Genomic DNA, 16,719 nt, shown 5'->3' on the forward strand with positions numbered 1-16,719 from the left:
GGCTGAGGCGGAAGGATCGCCGGAGCCCAGCAGATCGAGGCTGCAGTGGCTGGGAGCAGCCGCTGTACTCCAGTCTGGGTGACAGAGTGAGACTCCAACGCAAAAAAAAAAGACATACTAAGGACTTCCAACTATGATGGATTTACTTGGAATAAACCAATCCTCCCACCAAGAACAACTATAAAAGCTGAGTAAAATATATGTGTCAATGTGATCTTATTTAGGAAAAGCCTCTTTAAGATGTAATTAAGGATCTTAGGGGAGATAATCCAGGATTATCCTGTGGGTCCTAAGTCCTATGATAGATAATCCTTATGATAGATGGAAGAGCAGACACAGGAGAAAGCCACATGAAGAAGGAGGCAGAGATTAGAGTTATGGAGTCATGACCTGGAACCACCCAGTGCTGGAAGGGGTAAGTAGGGGTTCTCTCTTAGAGTCTCTGGAGGAAGCATTAACTTACTGAAAACTTGTCTTCAGATTTCTGTTCTCCTAGATTGTGAGAGAATATATTGCTGTTGTTTTAGGCCACCCAGTTTGTGATAATTTGTTATAGCAACCCGAGGAAACTAGTAAGTTCTCTTACTATTTTCCAAACATTGCAAAGACTTTGCTAATTTCTTACCAGTTTTTTTCCTGATTCACACAGTTCTATTCTTAATGTTCAAAATGTTATTGCTGTTTTACATTTTAGTTCTATATATAATTTAAACCTAACAAGAAACTGCAATTATTGTTTTGTCAATATTTGATACTTTCATTTTTAAAAAATTACCTGACTTGCTAGTTAAAATGGCATCTCATTTTAATTCACATTTTTTGGTCATACAATTGAACAGTCATTTATTTTCCTTTGGGAAATACTTTTTATATTTTTATCAATTTTTCTATTGAGTTCATTAGCATTTTCTTGATTTATAAAATTCTTCATATGTAAGAGAGTAAACTCTTTGTCATATATATTAAATATTTTCTCTACTACATTCTTGTTCTTTTAATTTTGTTTATGCAGGGGCTGTTTTGGCACATATACTTTAATTTCTTATGTACCCTTGTAAATTTATTCAAGGTTAGAAAGTCCTCCCCACTCCAGAGATTTGACAGGTATATATTCACTTGTATTCTAATTTTTTTTAATAGAATGATTTTTTAAAACTTTAAATCCATTGATCTATATTTAACTTAATTAGGGGAGGTAGAAAACTCTTTTGACTCACTGATGAAAACTTTACCTGAAACTGTCTGATGACCAAGTGTATGATTTTGTTGTTAAAGATGGTGCTTCAGACACTAAACAAGACTCAGAACAGGTTCTGAACTGAATTATAGGCCCAAGGGAGTCTGGGTTTGGTGTTAGGGCTAGTCAGTTTGTCTACCAGCTCTCTGAATTCTTAGCCAAAAGCATCCACAACAATGAACCTGGAAGCTGTCACTGGGCTCTGCTTCCTACATGGCATCTTTCTGTCTGGTAGGCTCCAGAAGAAAGAAGAAAGGATGCCAGACTTTGAGCTCTGAGAGAATGAGAAACAGAGTCTGGAGAGGATGGGATCAACCTGAGATTTGCAGTCCAGAAGATGGAGTGCTGGGCTTTGTAGACATCTCCATCAGCACCTTCCTTGCCAAAGGTCAGACCTGGTCACCAACCTAACAAGGCTCAGAGCTCAGTCTGGCACCAGGTGGGCAGTAAAGTCCTGACTTGGTTGCTTTCCTAAGATGTAAGAAAGGGGCATGTCTGAGAGCAGAAGGAGGGGCAGAGAGGGGTTGTAATGACAGGTGAGAGCACACCCAAGCCCTAGTGGCCGTCAGAATACTGAACACCTCAGGTGAGAGGGAGGAACAGCCAGTAACCCTAGGTAAACTGAGGTTCAGATCTGTATCCCCCATTTACTAGTTGTGAAATCTTGGTAAGGGACTCACTGGCTCTGAGGCTCAATATCATGGAAACACAAGGGAGTAGTACAAGATAGGTCTAAGGTCCCTTCCAGCCCTGAATCTCCGATGCTATAACTGAAAGCTCCAGCAGACCCAGGCTTCTGGGATAGAGAAGGTGGCCCCTATGTGGAGAGGAAGGTCACAGATAACCACAGGCTCCCAGACGTTAAGCACATCTGAAAATCCCAGATGCATGGGCTTTCACGTGCACTCTACATGATAGGCAAATGTCTGCTGGCTTGGTACAACCCGTTCGGTGACACTTGACATCTCAGCAACTAAAGATGATGTTACAGCCGTCAGTCATTTCAGTTGCAAAATGAATGTTCATCCTCCATGGTTGAAATGGGATGTACCAACATGGTCTGAAATAAATTATTTAGCTGGCTTCACCTTCTGCCATGGCTTTCATAATGATCTTTGTGTACAGTATTTGCAAAACATAAATGTAACACCCTTGCATTAAAGAAAGCATGTTGTCTCATGTTTGTTTACTATGTGTTACCATTAATTATAGCAATTTATAAAATCTAGGGGAGCAATTATTCTTTTAATACAAGGCTCACTTCAATATTACAGTAACGCCCCCCTGCAGGGCACTGTAATCGCTGTTGGGTTTGGTTCCACTGTGATTTAACCTGACACACAGAGGGGGACTCCTAGGATGGTTCTCACCTGTACACTCAGGCAAACTGTGACACACAGACCCTTTCCCCTAAGCCAGTATGCAGGGGCTGATGAGTGACTATACTCAGAAGTCTCTTAGTGACTGGAGGTTCTCCTTTCCACCAGGATGTCTGTGTTCAAATGCGTGCATCCAGCCACTGCTCTGGCTGGGAACACTGGCCTTGCTGATTGTGGAAACCTGCTATGGTTGACATATGGCTTTCCTCACCAAAACTCATGTTAAGACTTGGGCCCCACGGTGGTAGTGTTGGGAATTGGTGCCTTTAAGAGGTGATAATGTCCTTAAGAGGGATGAATGTCTTTTTCCCAAGACTGGATTAGCTCTTGTGGGAGTGGATTAGTTTTTGAGAGAGCAGGTTGTTATGAAGTAAGGTTGCCTCTCTTGTTTTTCCATCTATGTCTCCACCATGCTTTGACTTAGCACAAGACCCTCACCAGAAGCCACCAGATGTGGCCGCTCAATCTTGAACTTCCCAGTCTGCAGTACATTGAGCTAAATAAACCTCTTTTCTTTATAAATAATCCAGTCTCAGGTATTATAGCAACACACAGTGGACTAAGGAAATATCTCTGGGGTTTATCCTAACCCATTCTTTTCTTACAGCTGCATTTCTCTGGGGAATAATCCAGTTTTTCAGAACATTCTTAAATACAAACTACTACTGGGTATGTCATGTATCCTTCTACTGAGTGAGCCCTGGAAAGTCACAGGGACCCTCAGGTACGTGATGAGTGTATGTCTTTGTGTGTGCACGTGTGTGTGTGTGTGTGTGTGTGTGTGTGTGTGTGTGTGTGTGTGTTTGCTGGTTGATCTTTTGTTTGCTTTTCTGTAGAAAGACTCTGGTTTGCAGGGAGCATGAATGGTATCATCAATGTTAATGTTAATATGTCCAGGTATTCTTGAATATCAACATTCTACTAGAAAATTAAAGACCAATATTTTATAGGAAACTAATAGACCTCAATTTTAGTCCATTGGAAAAAATGGACGTAATATTGATTTGGATTGCTGCTTTGGAGATGACTTTTAGCTACATATGAACAATAGCTATTCTTAGAGCAGAATCTAAAAATAATAATTTTAGGGATTTGCTGAATAGTGAAAACCAGTAACATATGAAAAATATTTTATATGTGCGATAAAGGGAAACTGAAAAGCAAAATGCACCTCAGGCTATAAAATCTAGACTCTGTGAAATTCACCATTCATAACATCTACTTAATAATAAAAACAATAACAGCAATAATAATAGCAGCTAAGGCATTGTACCAGGCACTATTCTAGCTTAATTTAATAACTCATGTAATCCTCACAACAACCCTAGTACACTGTAAGGCATTGTTCTCTTTCTCCCTGTTCATCTACCTGTTCACCCTCCAATGGCAGGAATGTTGGAGGTAGTTCATCTGGTATGTGGTTGATGCTTACTCTTTCCTTCCTGGCAGGAGTAGAAGGGACAGATGCTTCTTTCTGTCTGGACGGTTGGTCAGTTCCTTCTGGTAGTCCTCCTTTGAGGCAGCTAGGCCCAGGCTAACTGACCATGGGGCATTTCTCTATCTCGGTCTCTCTTTCCTCCCCACATCTGGAGGCTTAAAGTTGGTTTGGCTTGTTTCATAAGCAGTAGTGGCAAGATCTGGGACCTGTATTTGAGTATTGAGGACTTAAGCTGGGCAAGGCAAGTCTAGCTTTAAAGAGAGGCTTTGTAGACCTTTCTGGCTTAAGGAATAGCCTAACCCAGCTTCCAAGAATTTGGGCGACCTATCAAAGCCACAGCTTATCGTCACAGCAAGCTTCCTTCTTCCCTTCAGTAACTGTTGATGTTGACTTGTTGTTGGCCCTCCTTATTTCCCTAGGAAGGCTTGGTAAGTTTGTGGGTTGTGAGTGGAATTCAAATATTTCTGGATTCTCTGACCACCATCAATAAGCACTCTTTCTCTCAATATGCTCACCTCAACTTTTAACTTTGTTATACTGTATACTACTAACTGATCCCAACATCCTCATTATGTAAGTTTTATTAAAGGACCGTACACTTCTATCTAGTCTTAAATAATATTTGAAAATTTGAGATTGAATCTTGAGAATATGGTCTCTATCTGCAACTTGATGTTTGCTTTGGGATGGCAAGTGTATTTGTTCTTAAAGCTGTGAATGGTAAAATCTCAGATTCATTCATTTTGGACTCCCTTTTCTTCCTGAGCAACCAGGAGTATTACCCTTGTAGTAATATTCATAAAGTCTGCTTAATAATAAAAACAATAACAGTGAGTTTGAATGACTGGGTCTGCTCGATTAGCTGTAAGTGGCAGTGTTACTTATGGACCAAAGCATTTCACTGCTGGCATGAGACCCTCCAGTGTGCTCTTCCCTGCCCCAGTGATTATACAGAAGGCCTCAAGTTAAGGGGATAGAGCCAGATGGATGGCTATATTGGTGAGAGATGTGTTGCCTTGGAAAGCTGCCCAGGCATTGCTGGTAGCATTTTACAAATGAGAAAACTTTGAGTAGTGTTAAGCCACTATATAGGGGTTGTTACTGCAGCATAACTTAGCTTATTCTGACTAATAAACCATACCATATTGGGACCTTGCATTTTATTTTCATGTAATATTATTTTTAACAATCTGTTATTGTACTATGGTTTTTTTTTTATTTTTATTTTTTTGAGTTGGAGTCTCACTCTGTCGCCCAGACTGGAGTGCAATGACACACTCCTGGCCACCACAGCCTCGACCTACTGTGCTCCGGCAATCCTTCCGCCTCAGCTACCATGCCCGGCTGATTTTTTGATTTATTGTAGAGATGAGGTCTCGCTGCCCAGGCAGGTCTTGAACCCACGGACTCAGGCAGTCCACTCACCTCAGCCTCCCAAAGGCGTGGGATTACAGGCTCAGCCACTGAGCCCAGCTTGGTTATTTTTTAATAGTTTATTTATTTCAACTTTGTTGAGGTATAATTGATACAATAAATAGGAAATATTTACATTGTACAATTTGATGATTTTTGACATGTGTATACATCAATGAAACCATCATCACAATTAAGATAATAAACATACCCATCACCCCAAAAGTTTCATTGTGCCCTCTTCCATCCCTTCCCCCTTTCTTATACCCTTGCTACCCCAGTCCCAACGATTGATCTGCTTTCTATCACTAAACACTTTCAAGAATTGCCTATAAACAGAATATTACACTATTTGCTCTTTTTTTGGTCTGGTTTCTTTCACTCAGCATCATGATTTGTAGACTCATTCATGCTATTGCATGTATCAGTAGTTCATTCTCTTTAATGTCTGAGTAGTATTCTATCATATGGATGTACCACAACTTGCTTGTTCATTTTCTGTCTATGGATATTTGAATTGTTTCCAGTTTTTGACAATTAAAAATAAGCCTGCTATGAACATTCATGTGCAAATCTTTATAGGGATGCATTCTTTTATTTCTTTTCTTTTCCTTTCATTTATCTTGGGTAAATACCTACTAAAGTAAAATGGTTGGGTCATATGGTAGGAGTATGTTTAACTTCTTAAGAAACCACCAAAATAGTTTCCCAAGTGTTTGTACCATTTTTCATTCCCTCCATCTGGAGATGAGAATTCTAATTGCTCCACATCCTTGCAGTGCTGCTATGGTCTGCTCTTCAACTTTGGTTAAATGATCACAGTAGCTCAAGTGTGAAGCTTTGTTCCCAATGTTCTTGATACTTCTCGTAATAGTCTCTTAACTGGCACGCCTCCTTCAGATAAATTGAGCCTGTCAGGTGGGAACTCGGTGAACTTCCTCCCACCTCCCATAAACTTAGCTCTGTCAGTACTAATTATTCCCATCTTTCCTCCTGTCAGAGCAGGGGAACTGTGTCCCTGCATCCTGCTACCTGAGTCCCTCTCTTTTCTGACACTGTCCTGGACACCATCCTCCTCCCATCAAGACTCACTCAGATAGACATCTTTTCCTTTCTCCTGTCTTCAGTTTTTCCAGTGATATGGACTTTCCTGTCAGTTTATATTCAATTCTTGCTCTTCTTTAAAAAACAAATCAAACAAAGAAAAGGCTATCCTGTGTGCTTATATTTCCACCTCAAACCGCTCTCCTTCCATTTAAAGCTAAATTTATTGAAACAAATTAGAAAGTTTCTATTTCCTCCTCAATACACTCAACCCATTTTCCTCCCACTCTCCACTGAAGCTACTCTTACTGAGGTCACCAGTGACCACTATGTTCCTAAATTGAGTATTCTCCAACCCCCATCTTACCCAATCTCTTAGTAGCCTTCATGCAGTTGATCACTTCCTCTTGGCTCTTCAAGTTCTTCCCTGGATACCCCTGCTGGTCTCCTTTTCTCTTTTGCTTTCCCTCACTGTACCTCATAGGTTAATGTGCCATATTTCAACCCTGACCTCTTCCATTTCCTCCCATAGTTTCACTTCGAGTGTAAGGTTGGCTACAGAAATCATGCCTCCATTCCAAGGATCCCTGTAAGCTCCAAAGCCACAGAGCTGCTTCCACTCGGCTGTCCAAAGATCCTGAAATTTAACACATAGAATACTTGATTCATCATCTTCTTCCTTACATCTGTCTCTCCTCTGGGTTCTGATCTCAGTGAACCCACCAGGTTGAACACCCTTGACTCCTAAATCATTCATCAACCTCTATGATCACTCACTTGGTCTGAAACAACCTACGTCTTGAGATCTCTTGAGTTCATCTCCTTCGCTCCACCCCATCTATCATGCTGAACTGAGGCTGGCATTACCTCTCACCTGCATTGCTGCAACTAGCCTCTCCCGTGGTCTTGTGGCTCTCAGTCCTTCCCATCTGCCTCCCTTGCCCAATGTACCTCTTTGCATCCTGACCCTGCTGTCTCTTCAGATTCCCCTCCTGCAGCCTCCTTCCTAGATTCTGTGTCTTACACACTCCAGCCCTACTTAGTGACCCACATTTCTCTGACTGGGCCATGCTTTTGTGTTTCACATTGCCTTCCTGGTCTGGAACATCCCTGCCCCCTTCAATGCCCTCTGCCTTGCAAATTTCTTTGGTTTTCCTAAGCTCATCTCAGTGTTGCATCCCTGATGGAGTTTTCCACAATGTTTCCGGACTTTCCTATGGGATTCTTTCTCATTCTGGGCCTCCTTTTGCCTTCATTCTGTTCCTTAGTACTGCTTCAGAGCTGTAACTATTACCTTCTGTGACAAATGGGGCTTTGCAGATGCCATTAAGCTAATGATCTTGAGATGGGGAGGTTGTCCTGGATTCCCTGGGAAAACCCTAAATGTAATCATGAGTGTCCTCCTGAGAGGAAGGTATAGGGAGATTTGGCCATAGAAGAAGTGGTGAAAAGTGGCAAAGAGGCATACAGGCCCTGGAGACAGGTCTTGAGCAAGGAATTCTTCTTCAGTGTGACCACTGAAGCAAGATGCTAGACTACTGGTTTCAGAATGGAGGAAGGGGCTATGAGCCAAGGAATGCAACTCTAAAAGCTGGAACAGGGGCCGGGCACGGTGGCTTATACTTGTAATCACAGCACTTTGTGAGGCTGAGGCAAGAGGATGTTCAAGGTCAGCCTGGACAACATAGCAAGGCAATCACTTCTACAAAAGATAAAAAATTAATTAGTCAGGTATGTGGGTGTGCACCTGTAGTCCCAGGTACTTGGGAGGTTAAAGCTGGAGGGTTACTTGAGGCCAGGTGTTTGAGGCTGCAGGGAGCTATCATCTCCCCACTGCACTCCAACCTGGGCAACAGACCCTGTCTCAAAAGGAAAAAACAAAGCAAGGAAACAGATTCTTTCTGCAGAACTTCTGGAGGGAGGGCAGTTCTGCTGGCATCTTGGTTTTGTCCCAGTGAAATTGATTTCAGACTTCTTACCACCAAAACTGTCAGAGAATAAATGTGTACTGTGTTAAGCTTACTACCAAGGTCATGGTAATTTGTTACAGCAGCAATGGGAAACTAATATGCCAGACCAGATGGGGTCCTGCCCTGGGCCTCAGGATCTAGAGGCCTCAGTTCTAGGTGTTCTCCAGCTGTGCTCCTTCTCTTGAGGTGAAGAGTCTATGGCCTCACTTCTAGATCAAACACTGGGTACCCAGGACCTTAGAATTCCTTGCTCAAGGCCTGTTTCCTGGGCCTCTGTGCTTTGCTCTACTGAGACAGACTGCACCCCTGGTGGGCTCATACCTGTATCTGAAGACTAGTCAAGGAGCACCTGCTCGTGAGGGTCAGCCAGTGCATAGACAGTAGGCTAACAGGCACAAGAACTGAATCTGGAAGACCAGAGAGAAGGCTGCCATGGTGATTTAGGCAAGAGATAATGACAGTGGTATGGACAGTGAGAAGTAACTGGATTCTGGGTACATTTTTTTTTTTAGGATGGCTATAATTTTTAAATGGAAAATACCATGTTGGCAAGGATGAGGAGAGATTGGAAACCTTATGCATTGCTACTGGGTCTGGGTTCATTTTGAAGGTAGAGACCACAGGCTTTGCTGACACATTGGATGTGAAGTAGAAGAGAAATAAAAGGGTGTGATACCAAGGCTTCTGGCCTGAGCAACTAGGATGACATAGCCATTAACTTAGGTAGTAGATAAGGAATACAGAGCAGGTTTGAGGGTGAAGGTCAGTGGTCCAGTTTTATGTGTGTTGGACTTGGGATGCCCATCAGACAACAAAGTGGGTAGACAGTTAAATGATTGAGGCTTGCCTTTCTCAAAGGCTACACATTTCCAGCAACTTGCACAGGGGCTTGCAATAGATAATACCTAATTAATATTTTAGGTCAAATGAACATGTGACATTCTTCTGTGAAAATGTTTCAAAATCTACCCACAGTTTTATGTTCTCTCATCACCAGGTTGGTTAATATCAAGCCTATTATGACATTACACAGACTGGCCAGCTGTATAAGTGGGTGTTATTAAGAACCTGATTGTTTAGTATCTTCTTATTCTTGGTTCTCCCAAACATTTTGATTAGGACTGGAGCTGATATTGAATATTAATATCTAGCAGATTAAAGTCAGATCCATGGTCTGTGTCTTGTTATTCTAGTGTTGAACTTTCTCAATATGCTGATTGCAAGAAATTGTATTTATAAAGGTATAATAACACTGACTTCTTTGTTCCATTTCTGAAATTACATTGTTTTCCCCACCATGTCTGGGAAAGTCAACAGCCAGAGCGTTTGTATTTTAGTCCACTTGAATGCATTCCAGCTGCTAATAGGGCCTGAAACAGTGTCTGGTAATGCTGAAGAGTCTGTGAAAGTTAATTCTTTAGAAAATTTTAATTTGATGAGTGAGCAACCATGCTGATCTTCCCAGCTCTAAATTTATAGACATCACAAAACTCGACGTCTATAAAACGTGGTGTATTTTATAGTGCTGGAAAGGTCACAGTGTTGCTGTGAGCTGCTGGAGCCTAGACTGTTCACACATTTTCTCTTGTGCCTTTTACAGTCGAGTTTTTTTTTCCTCTCTCATCTTCTCCTGAAGCTTCTCTTGCCAAGTTCACCAATGACAGTCACACTACAAACTCTCTAGTCATTCCTTCGTCCTCATTTACTTATTGTTCAGCAACATTCGAGCCAGCTAACTCTTCCTGTCTCAAACACTTTCTTCATTATTTTGAGTCACTGTGCTGTCCTGGTTTCCCCTCACCTCACTGACCACCACTCCTCTCCCTTGCTTGTTCCTCCTTGTCTTCTTCATGTCTAAATGTTTCCATTCCCAGGGGTTCAGTCCTTGACCTTCTTCTCCTTTCCTGATTATAAGTACTCCCAATGTGACCCCTTCTAGACTCAGGGCTTTAAACACCACTTATATATCAATAAGCACCAAATTCATTTGTGCAGCTTAGATCTCTCTCCTGAACCCTAGACATGTGTAGCTCATTTCTCTGTGCCTCTATTTCCTGTGCTCTAATGTGGGGGTAGTAATGGTACCGAGTTCATATTCAATAGTGTTGGAGGGCACATGGACCCCTAGATGCGGGGGTCCTTTGTGGCCACCATCTGCTAATGAAAACCAGGTTCTTTGCCACTTGAACAAAGAATTGGACAGGACACACCAACAGCAAAATTAGAGAGATTTATTAAGATTGGGGGGGCTCGAGCATGAGAGTGACCCAGGAGCTTCAACAGTTACATTCTGGGCAGTTTAGATCTCTTTCCCTGAGGTCGTGTTATACATTCATTTGATGGGTCCAGTACATGTGGGATGAGACATCTGTGTTTGGATGCTCATTGGACGGGCCCAGTACCCTGCTCTGTTTCGTTGGCCCATTTCAAATGTTGCCCTGGTGGGAAGTTCCTGCCCAGGTGTCCTGTTGCAAGAGGCTGCTGCTTTGGACATGTGCTCATGCCCTCAGTTCCCCTGCAGTAGCTTTCTACTCTTCCTGCCGCAAAAGGATGCTTCATGCCTGTGTGTATGCCCTGGCCAGCAAGCTTCCTGCCATGGAGAGATTCCTGACCCTTCTCTCCCATCTCTTTCCCATCTACCTGCCTCAACAGTATTTGTACTGGATGTTCTGTGTTTGTACCGGCAGATCCACTTTCCACCTTCTTCACCTGCTCGGTGCCCAGGAAGCTGACCTGTGTGGACTGCACGGAAGTGCTGTCTTGCTCTCTGGCTTCTGACTGAGTGCAGTTCAGGGTAGGCACCAGCTGGGCGTGGTGGCTCACACCTGTAATCCCAGCACTTAGGGAGGCTGAGGTGGGAGGATCTCTCTAGCCCAGAAGTTTGAGCCCAGCCTGGTGAGCAGAGCAAGATCTTGTCTCTACCAAAAGATTAGCTGGGCATGGGGGCGTATGCCTGTAGCCTCAGCTACTTGGGAAGCTGAAGTGGAAGGATAGCCTGAGCCCAGAAGTTCAAGGCTGTAGTGAGTGTGATTGTGCCATTGCACTCTAGCCTGGGCAACAGAGTGAGACCCTCAACTTAAATAAATAAATAAATAAATAAATAAATAAATAAATAAGGCACCATCAAGTGGTGGGATGGAGAGAAGAGAGAGTGTTCTGCTAACTTATTCTCCCAGATTTCTCCCTGTCAAGCCACAGATCAATGGTTGCTGCCTTCCTGTGGAAGGCCACAGCTCCTACTTGGCCAGCCCATGTCTACAACCCTGTCTCCTGGTTCCAGTGATCCCTCTTTCCCTGTTCCTTTTGGCAGCCCTGCTAGTGCCAGCTCTGCTCATACTTTGACAAATAGTCCCCTCATGAAACTCTGCCCAGTCACCTGGGTTGAGTGTGCCATTTGCTTCCTGCTGGGACCTGACTGATTCAGGATTGCTACGGTGACCACATAAGCTAATATTTGTAAAGCTTAGAGCAGTTCCTGCTATGTAAGTGCAACAGAAGTGTTTGTGAAATACATAAATGGATAAACTGTCCATACAAGCTTCCCATTTAGGTGTCTAAGACTCACTTTTTAAATTCCCCGCCCTTCCTATATTAGGGTTCTCCAGAGTCACAGGTACCAATAGGAGGTATATGTACATACAAGGCCCAACAATGAGGTTTGCGAACTCATCCTAGAAAAAGTGTTCCATGCCTCATTGCTGAATATCATTATGGTTACCTTCGAAGTACTCCCCTTTGGAAGCTATGCACTGATGCCAGTGCCTAGTCCGTCCATTTAAAGCAATTCTGGAACTCTTTTTTCAGGAATGACCATTACAGCTGTCATTGTTATTTGTTGAAGTCTGACCATTAAGTTTGCAAACTTGCCACTGTGTGCCTACGTTGGCAACACTGTACACTGTATTGGAACACCCTCCCTGCTCACCCGATTTGGCCTCCAATGACTTTTTTCTTTACCCAAAGATAAAGGAACGATTGAAAGGAAGACATTTAATGACATTCAGGTCAGCAAGGGTAATATGATGATAGCTTTGATGGCCATTCCAGAAAAAGAGTTCCAAAATTGCTTTGATGGGTGGACTAGGTGCTGGCATCTGTGCATGACTTCCCAAGGGGAGTACTTCAAAGGTGGCTTAGTGATATTCAGCAATGAGATATATAGCATTTTTTTCCAGGAAGAGTTTGCAAATTTAATTGCAGGACCTGTATATACATCCAACCCACAGACTGTGAGTGTGTGTGCATGAAGACATTTATTATAAGGAATTGACTCCCTTGGTTATGGAGACTGGTGAGACTAAAGTCTGCAAGGTGGGCCCTGGAGACTCAAGAGAGTCAGTGCCACAGTTTCAGTCTCGGACCATCTACTATAAAGCCAGGAAGATCCCATGTTGCAAACGCAAGCCTGAAGGCAGCCTACTGGAGAATTCTTTCTTGTTTGGGAGGGGCCAATCTTTCTGTTCTATTTAGGCCTTCAAATGATTGGGTGAGGCCCACCGTCATTGTGAAAGACAGTCTGCTATATTCAGAGTCCACCCCTTTACATATTAATCTTACCCATAAACACTCTCACGGAAATATCCAGAATAATGTTTGGCCAAATGTCTAGGTGCCCCATGACCCAGCATAGTTGACATGTTAAGTTAATTATCATACTTCCCAATATAATCCCGCCCGCCCCCCAGTTTTTCCTTACTTCCTAATGACCCATGCATTCATTCACTTACTCATCCAAGGCAAAAATCCTGGAGTCACTCTGAACTTTTGTCTCTTATGTCCCACATCCAGTCTATCCTTCAGCATGTTTCTAGAACCCACTTCTCACCATCTCCACCACTGCTGCTGTGCTCCAAGCCACTGTCACTTCTCACGAGGATTATGGTCATGGGCCCCTGTGTCCTTCTCCCACTCTCACCCTGGCAGAGACTATTTTCACTAGGACAGCTACAGTGCCTCTCTAAAAATGTGAACCACATCATGTCCTTCTAGATCACTCGGGGTAAAAGCCCAAGTCCTACAATGGCCTGTGAAGTTTTACATGATCCAGTCCTGACTCCCTCTTTGGCTTCATTGCACACCTCGCTTCCCCTTGCTCACTCTGTCTGGCCATATTGACATTCCTCTGTTCCTTGAATTTGCCAGATGTGGCCCACCTTGAAACCTTTACAAGTAGCCTTGCTACTTCCTGCACTTGGAAAACTCTTCCCCCCCGTCTCCTATGTCTCGTACTGTCACTTCACCAAGCTTTTCTCCTAGATGCCATCTCCTCAGACAGACGTTCCCTAGCCACCCTAACCAACAGGACATCCACCATTGCTTGCTACTCATCATCCTTATTTTTCTTTCTGGCATTTAACCTAACATGAAGTCATATATTCATTTATTTGCCATCTCCCCCATTAGGATGTAGCACTTTGAGCACAGAGACTCCTTGTCTGTTTTGTTCACTCCCGTATTACCTGGGATTGTGTCTAGAATATAGTAGACAATAAATATTTGCGGAATGTATGATCAGATTTGCTTGTGCGTATTTTCCTAAGGCCTAAGGGTAGTAACTGTGTGCGCCTGTGTGCATATTTCTTCACAGGGGCTCAGAGCACGCCCACATCTGATTTATCCTTCCATCATCTGGTGAGAAGGGGAGGAGGGGTATTGTGGCTCACAGCCATCATCGGAATGAGAATGTTTAATTCTTGAGGATCGTAATGCCCTGTTTTGAAGGTGAGAGTACCCACACACCTTCACTTACCTCATGAAGGGTTGAGGGATATATCTTGACATTCTGTCTTGGAAGCATTTATGCATTTTATAAGGCTGTACATTTTGCTATGAGATCTAGAGAGCATGCATTGACTATGTACCAAGTCAATATGAATTTTCAACATTTAAAATTCTTGCCATACTGAGGCCAAGTGCAGTGGCTTGTGATCCCAGCACTTTGGCAGGCTGAGGTGGAACCATTGCTTGAGTCCAGGAGTTCAAGACCAGCCTGGTCAACATAGCTAGACTGCATCTCTAAATAAATAAATAGGTAGGAATGGTGGCACATGCCTGTAGTCCCAGCTACTTGGGAGACAAATGTGGGAAGATCATTTGAGTTTAGGAGTTCAAGACTGCTGTGAGCTATGATTATGCTGCTGCACTCCAGCCTGGGTGACAGAGCAATGCCCTATCTGAAAAAAGAAAGAAAGAGAGGCCAGGCATGGTGCTCATGCCTGTAAGCCCAGCATTTTTAGAGGCCAAGGTAACAGGATTGCTTGAGCCCAGGAGTTTGAGACCACCATGGGCAACATAGTGAGACCTTGTCTCTACAAAAAATTAAAAAATTTAGCTGGGCATGGTGGCGTACACCTGTGGTCCCATCTACTCGGGAGGCTCACTCAGGCAGAAGGATTGCCTAAGCCCAGGAGATTGAGCCTGTGGTGAGCTGTGATCCTGCACTACAGCCTGGTTGACAGAGTGAGACTTCAACTCAAGAAAGAAAGAAAGGAAAAACAAAAGGAAGGAAAGAAGAAAAGAAAAAATAAAGGAGAAAAAAAACCCCATGATTTTTGCCACACTGGAAAAACTACAATCAAAAGTTGTGGTTTCAGGATTCCTAAGTATAGAGGTGGTGACATGGAGGAATGGTTTCAATACCCTCTCACATTAACACTAACGACCTTGTGGTGTCCTGTGAAGACTGTTACTTGAATATATAACTCCCTTTCTCCCCCTACTCACCATGAACTGGATGTCAGTGAAAATTTATGATTTTACCATTCACAGATGTGTATTTCTTTTTTACATCAAGATTTTCTCAGGAGGAAGATGCCATATAATAAACTTTTCAAGATATGCACTCACAACCCAGCTCTCTAATTATAATTCTATAGTCAGTCACATGACCAAAAGGACATTTTATAATGAGTTTATTTGTGTACAAAATATGTTGTAATTTGTTGATGCATGTGCAGCAAAATATTCTATCACATACAACAAAAATACACCTTTTCTCTCCCTTTCCCCTGCCCTGGAAAATGGCAACACTGTTTTGGCAATTCAGCAGCTAAAAATAAAGTGCTATAATTAAGCAGTACTGAAATGTCTTCACTTGACACATGTGATGTACAATCGGAGTTTACAACCACATCTTTTTGTTGTCGTTGTTTTTCACAGAACAGGAAGCGCCACATTCTGCACACCTCCAGAAGATACAAATATTTGTATATATATGTACACATGTATACACTGTATATATAAAGTGCCAACCAGCCTCTTTGTCCTTGCAAGCTTGTTGCGTTTATGTTCATTTCCTCCGTCTTCCAAAGTCAGGTCCACACCTCTGGGGTCTCAGAGTGCCACGGCGGGCACCTAGAAGCTCGCCGGGGACTGGCGTGCTGGGCGTGTGGCGCTGGCGAGAGGACACGGAGGAGCCCTTCAGACCTCACTGGGCGACCTGGAGCGGAAGGGCACTTTGGACGGGAAACAGCCGCAGAACAGCAGCCACAGGGCGCGCTGGATCTCCTGGTTGCGGAAGGCGTAGATGATGGGGTTGATCATGGAGTTGTAGGTGGCGGGCAGCAGCGTGGCGTAGGTGTAGACAGCCGGGTCCTCGTGGCTGCCCACCACGCAGTAGATGGCGAAGGGCAGCCAGCTGGCTCCGAAGGTGCCCAGCACCACGGCCAGCGTGCCCACGCCCTTCCTGGTGGCGGCGAGGTGGGGCGGCGCCAGGCAGTGCTGCTGCAGCGCGATCTGGTGCGCGTGGCGCCAGACCACCTGGCAGATGCGCACGTATAGGTGCAGCATGACCGCGAAGACCGCGAAGAAGGCGGCGGAGAGCAGCGCCACGTGGCTGCGCGCCAGCGGGCGCACCACGCTGCAGGCGGCGCGCTCGGCCAGGCAGTTCCAGCCGAGCACCGGCAGCAGCCCGAGGCCGAGGGACACGGTCCAGGTGGCGGCCAGCAGCAGGTGCACGCCCAGCAGGGTCCGGCGCGAGTAGTAGGTGAGCGCGTTGTAGAGGGACAGGTAGCGGTCCACCGTGATGGCCAGCAGGCTGCTGACCGAGGCGGCGAAGGAGGCCACGAGGAAGCCCACGGTGAGCAGGCTCACGGTCTCCGAGGGCACCACGTACTGGAATACGAAGTGCAGGATGAGGCCGCAGCCCGCCAGTAGGTCAGCGGTGGCCAGGCTGCCCACCAGCACGAACATGGGCGTGCGCAGCGCCGGCGTGGACGCGATGAGGGCCACCACCAGCGC

General features: G+C 44.3%; 1 protein-coding gene across 1 annotated transcript in view; it reads right to left on the bottom strand.

Moving 5' to 3' along the window:
* Positions 1–15,375: 15,375 nt before the first annotated feature.
* Positions 15,376–16,719, bottom strand: part of GPR6 (G protein-coupled receptor 6) — a 2,389-nt gene continuing 1,045 nt past the window's right edge. Inside the window, exon 3 of the mRNA XM_021718052.1 lies at positions 15,376–16,718. Coding sequence (XP_021573727.1) covers positions 15,901–16,718 — 818 coding nt within the window. The 3' untranslated portion in view covers positions 15,376–15,900. The remainder of the gene's footprint in view (position 16,719) is intronic.

This window comes from Carlito syrichta, unplaced genomic scaffold (assembly GCF_000164805.1).
Source record: "Carlito syrichta isolate Samal-C Ts95f unplaced genomic scaffold, Tarsius_syrichta-2.0.1 Scaffold311768, whole genome shotgun sequence".
In the NCBI taxonomy this organism is placed as follows: Eukaryota; Metazoa; Chordata; class Mammalia; order Primates; family Tarsiidae; genus Carlito; species Carlito syrichta.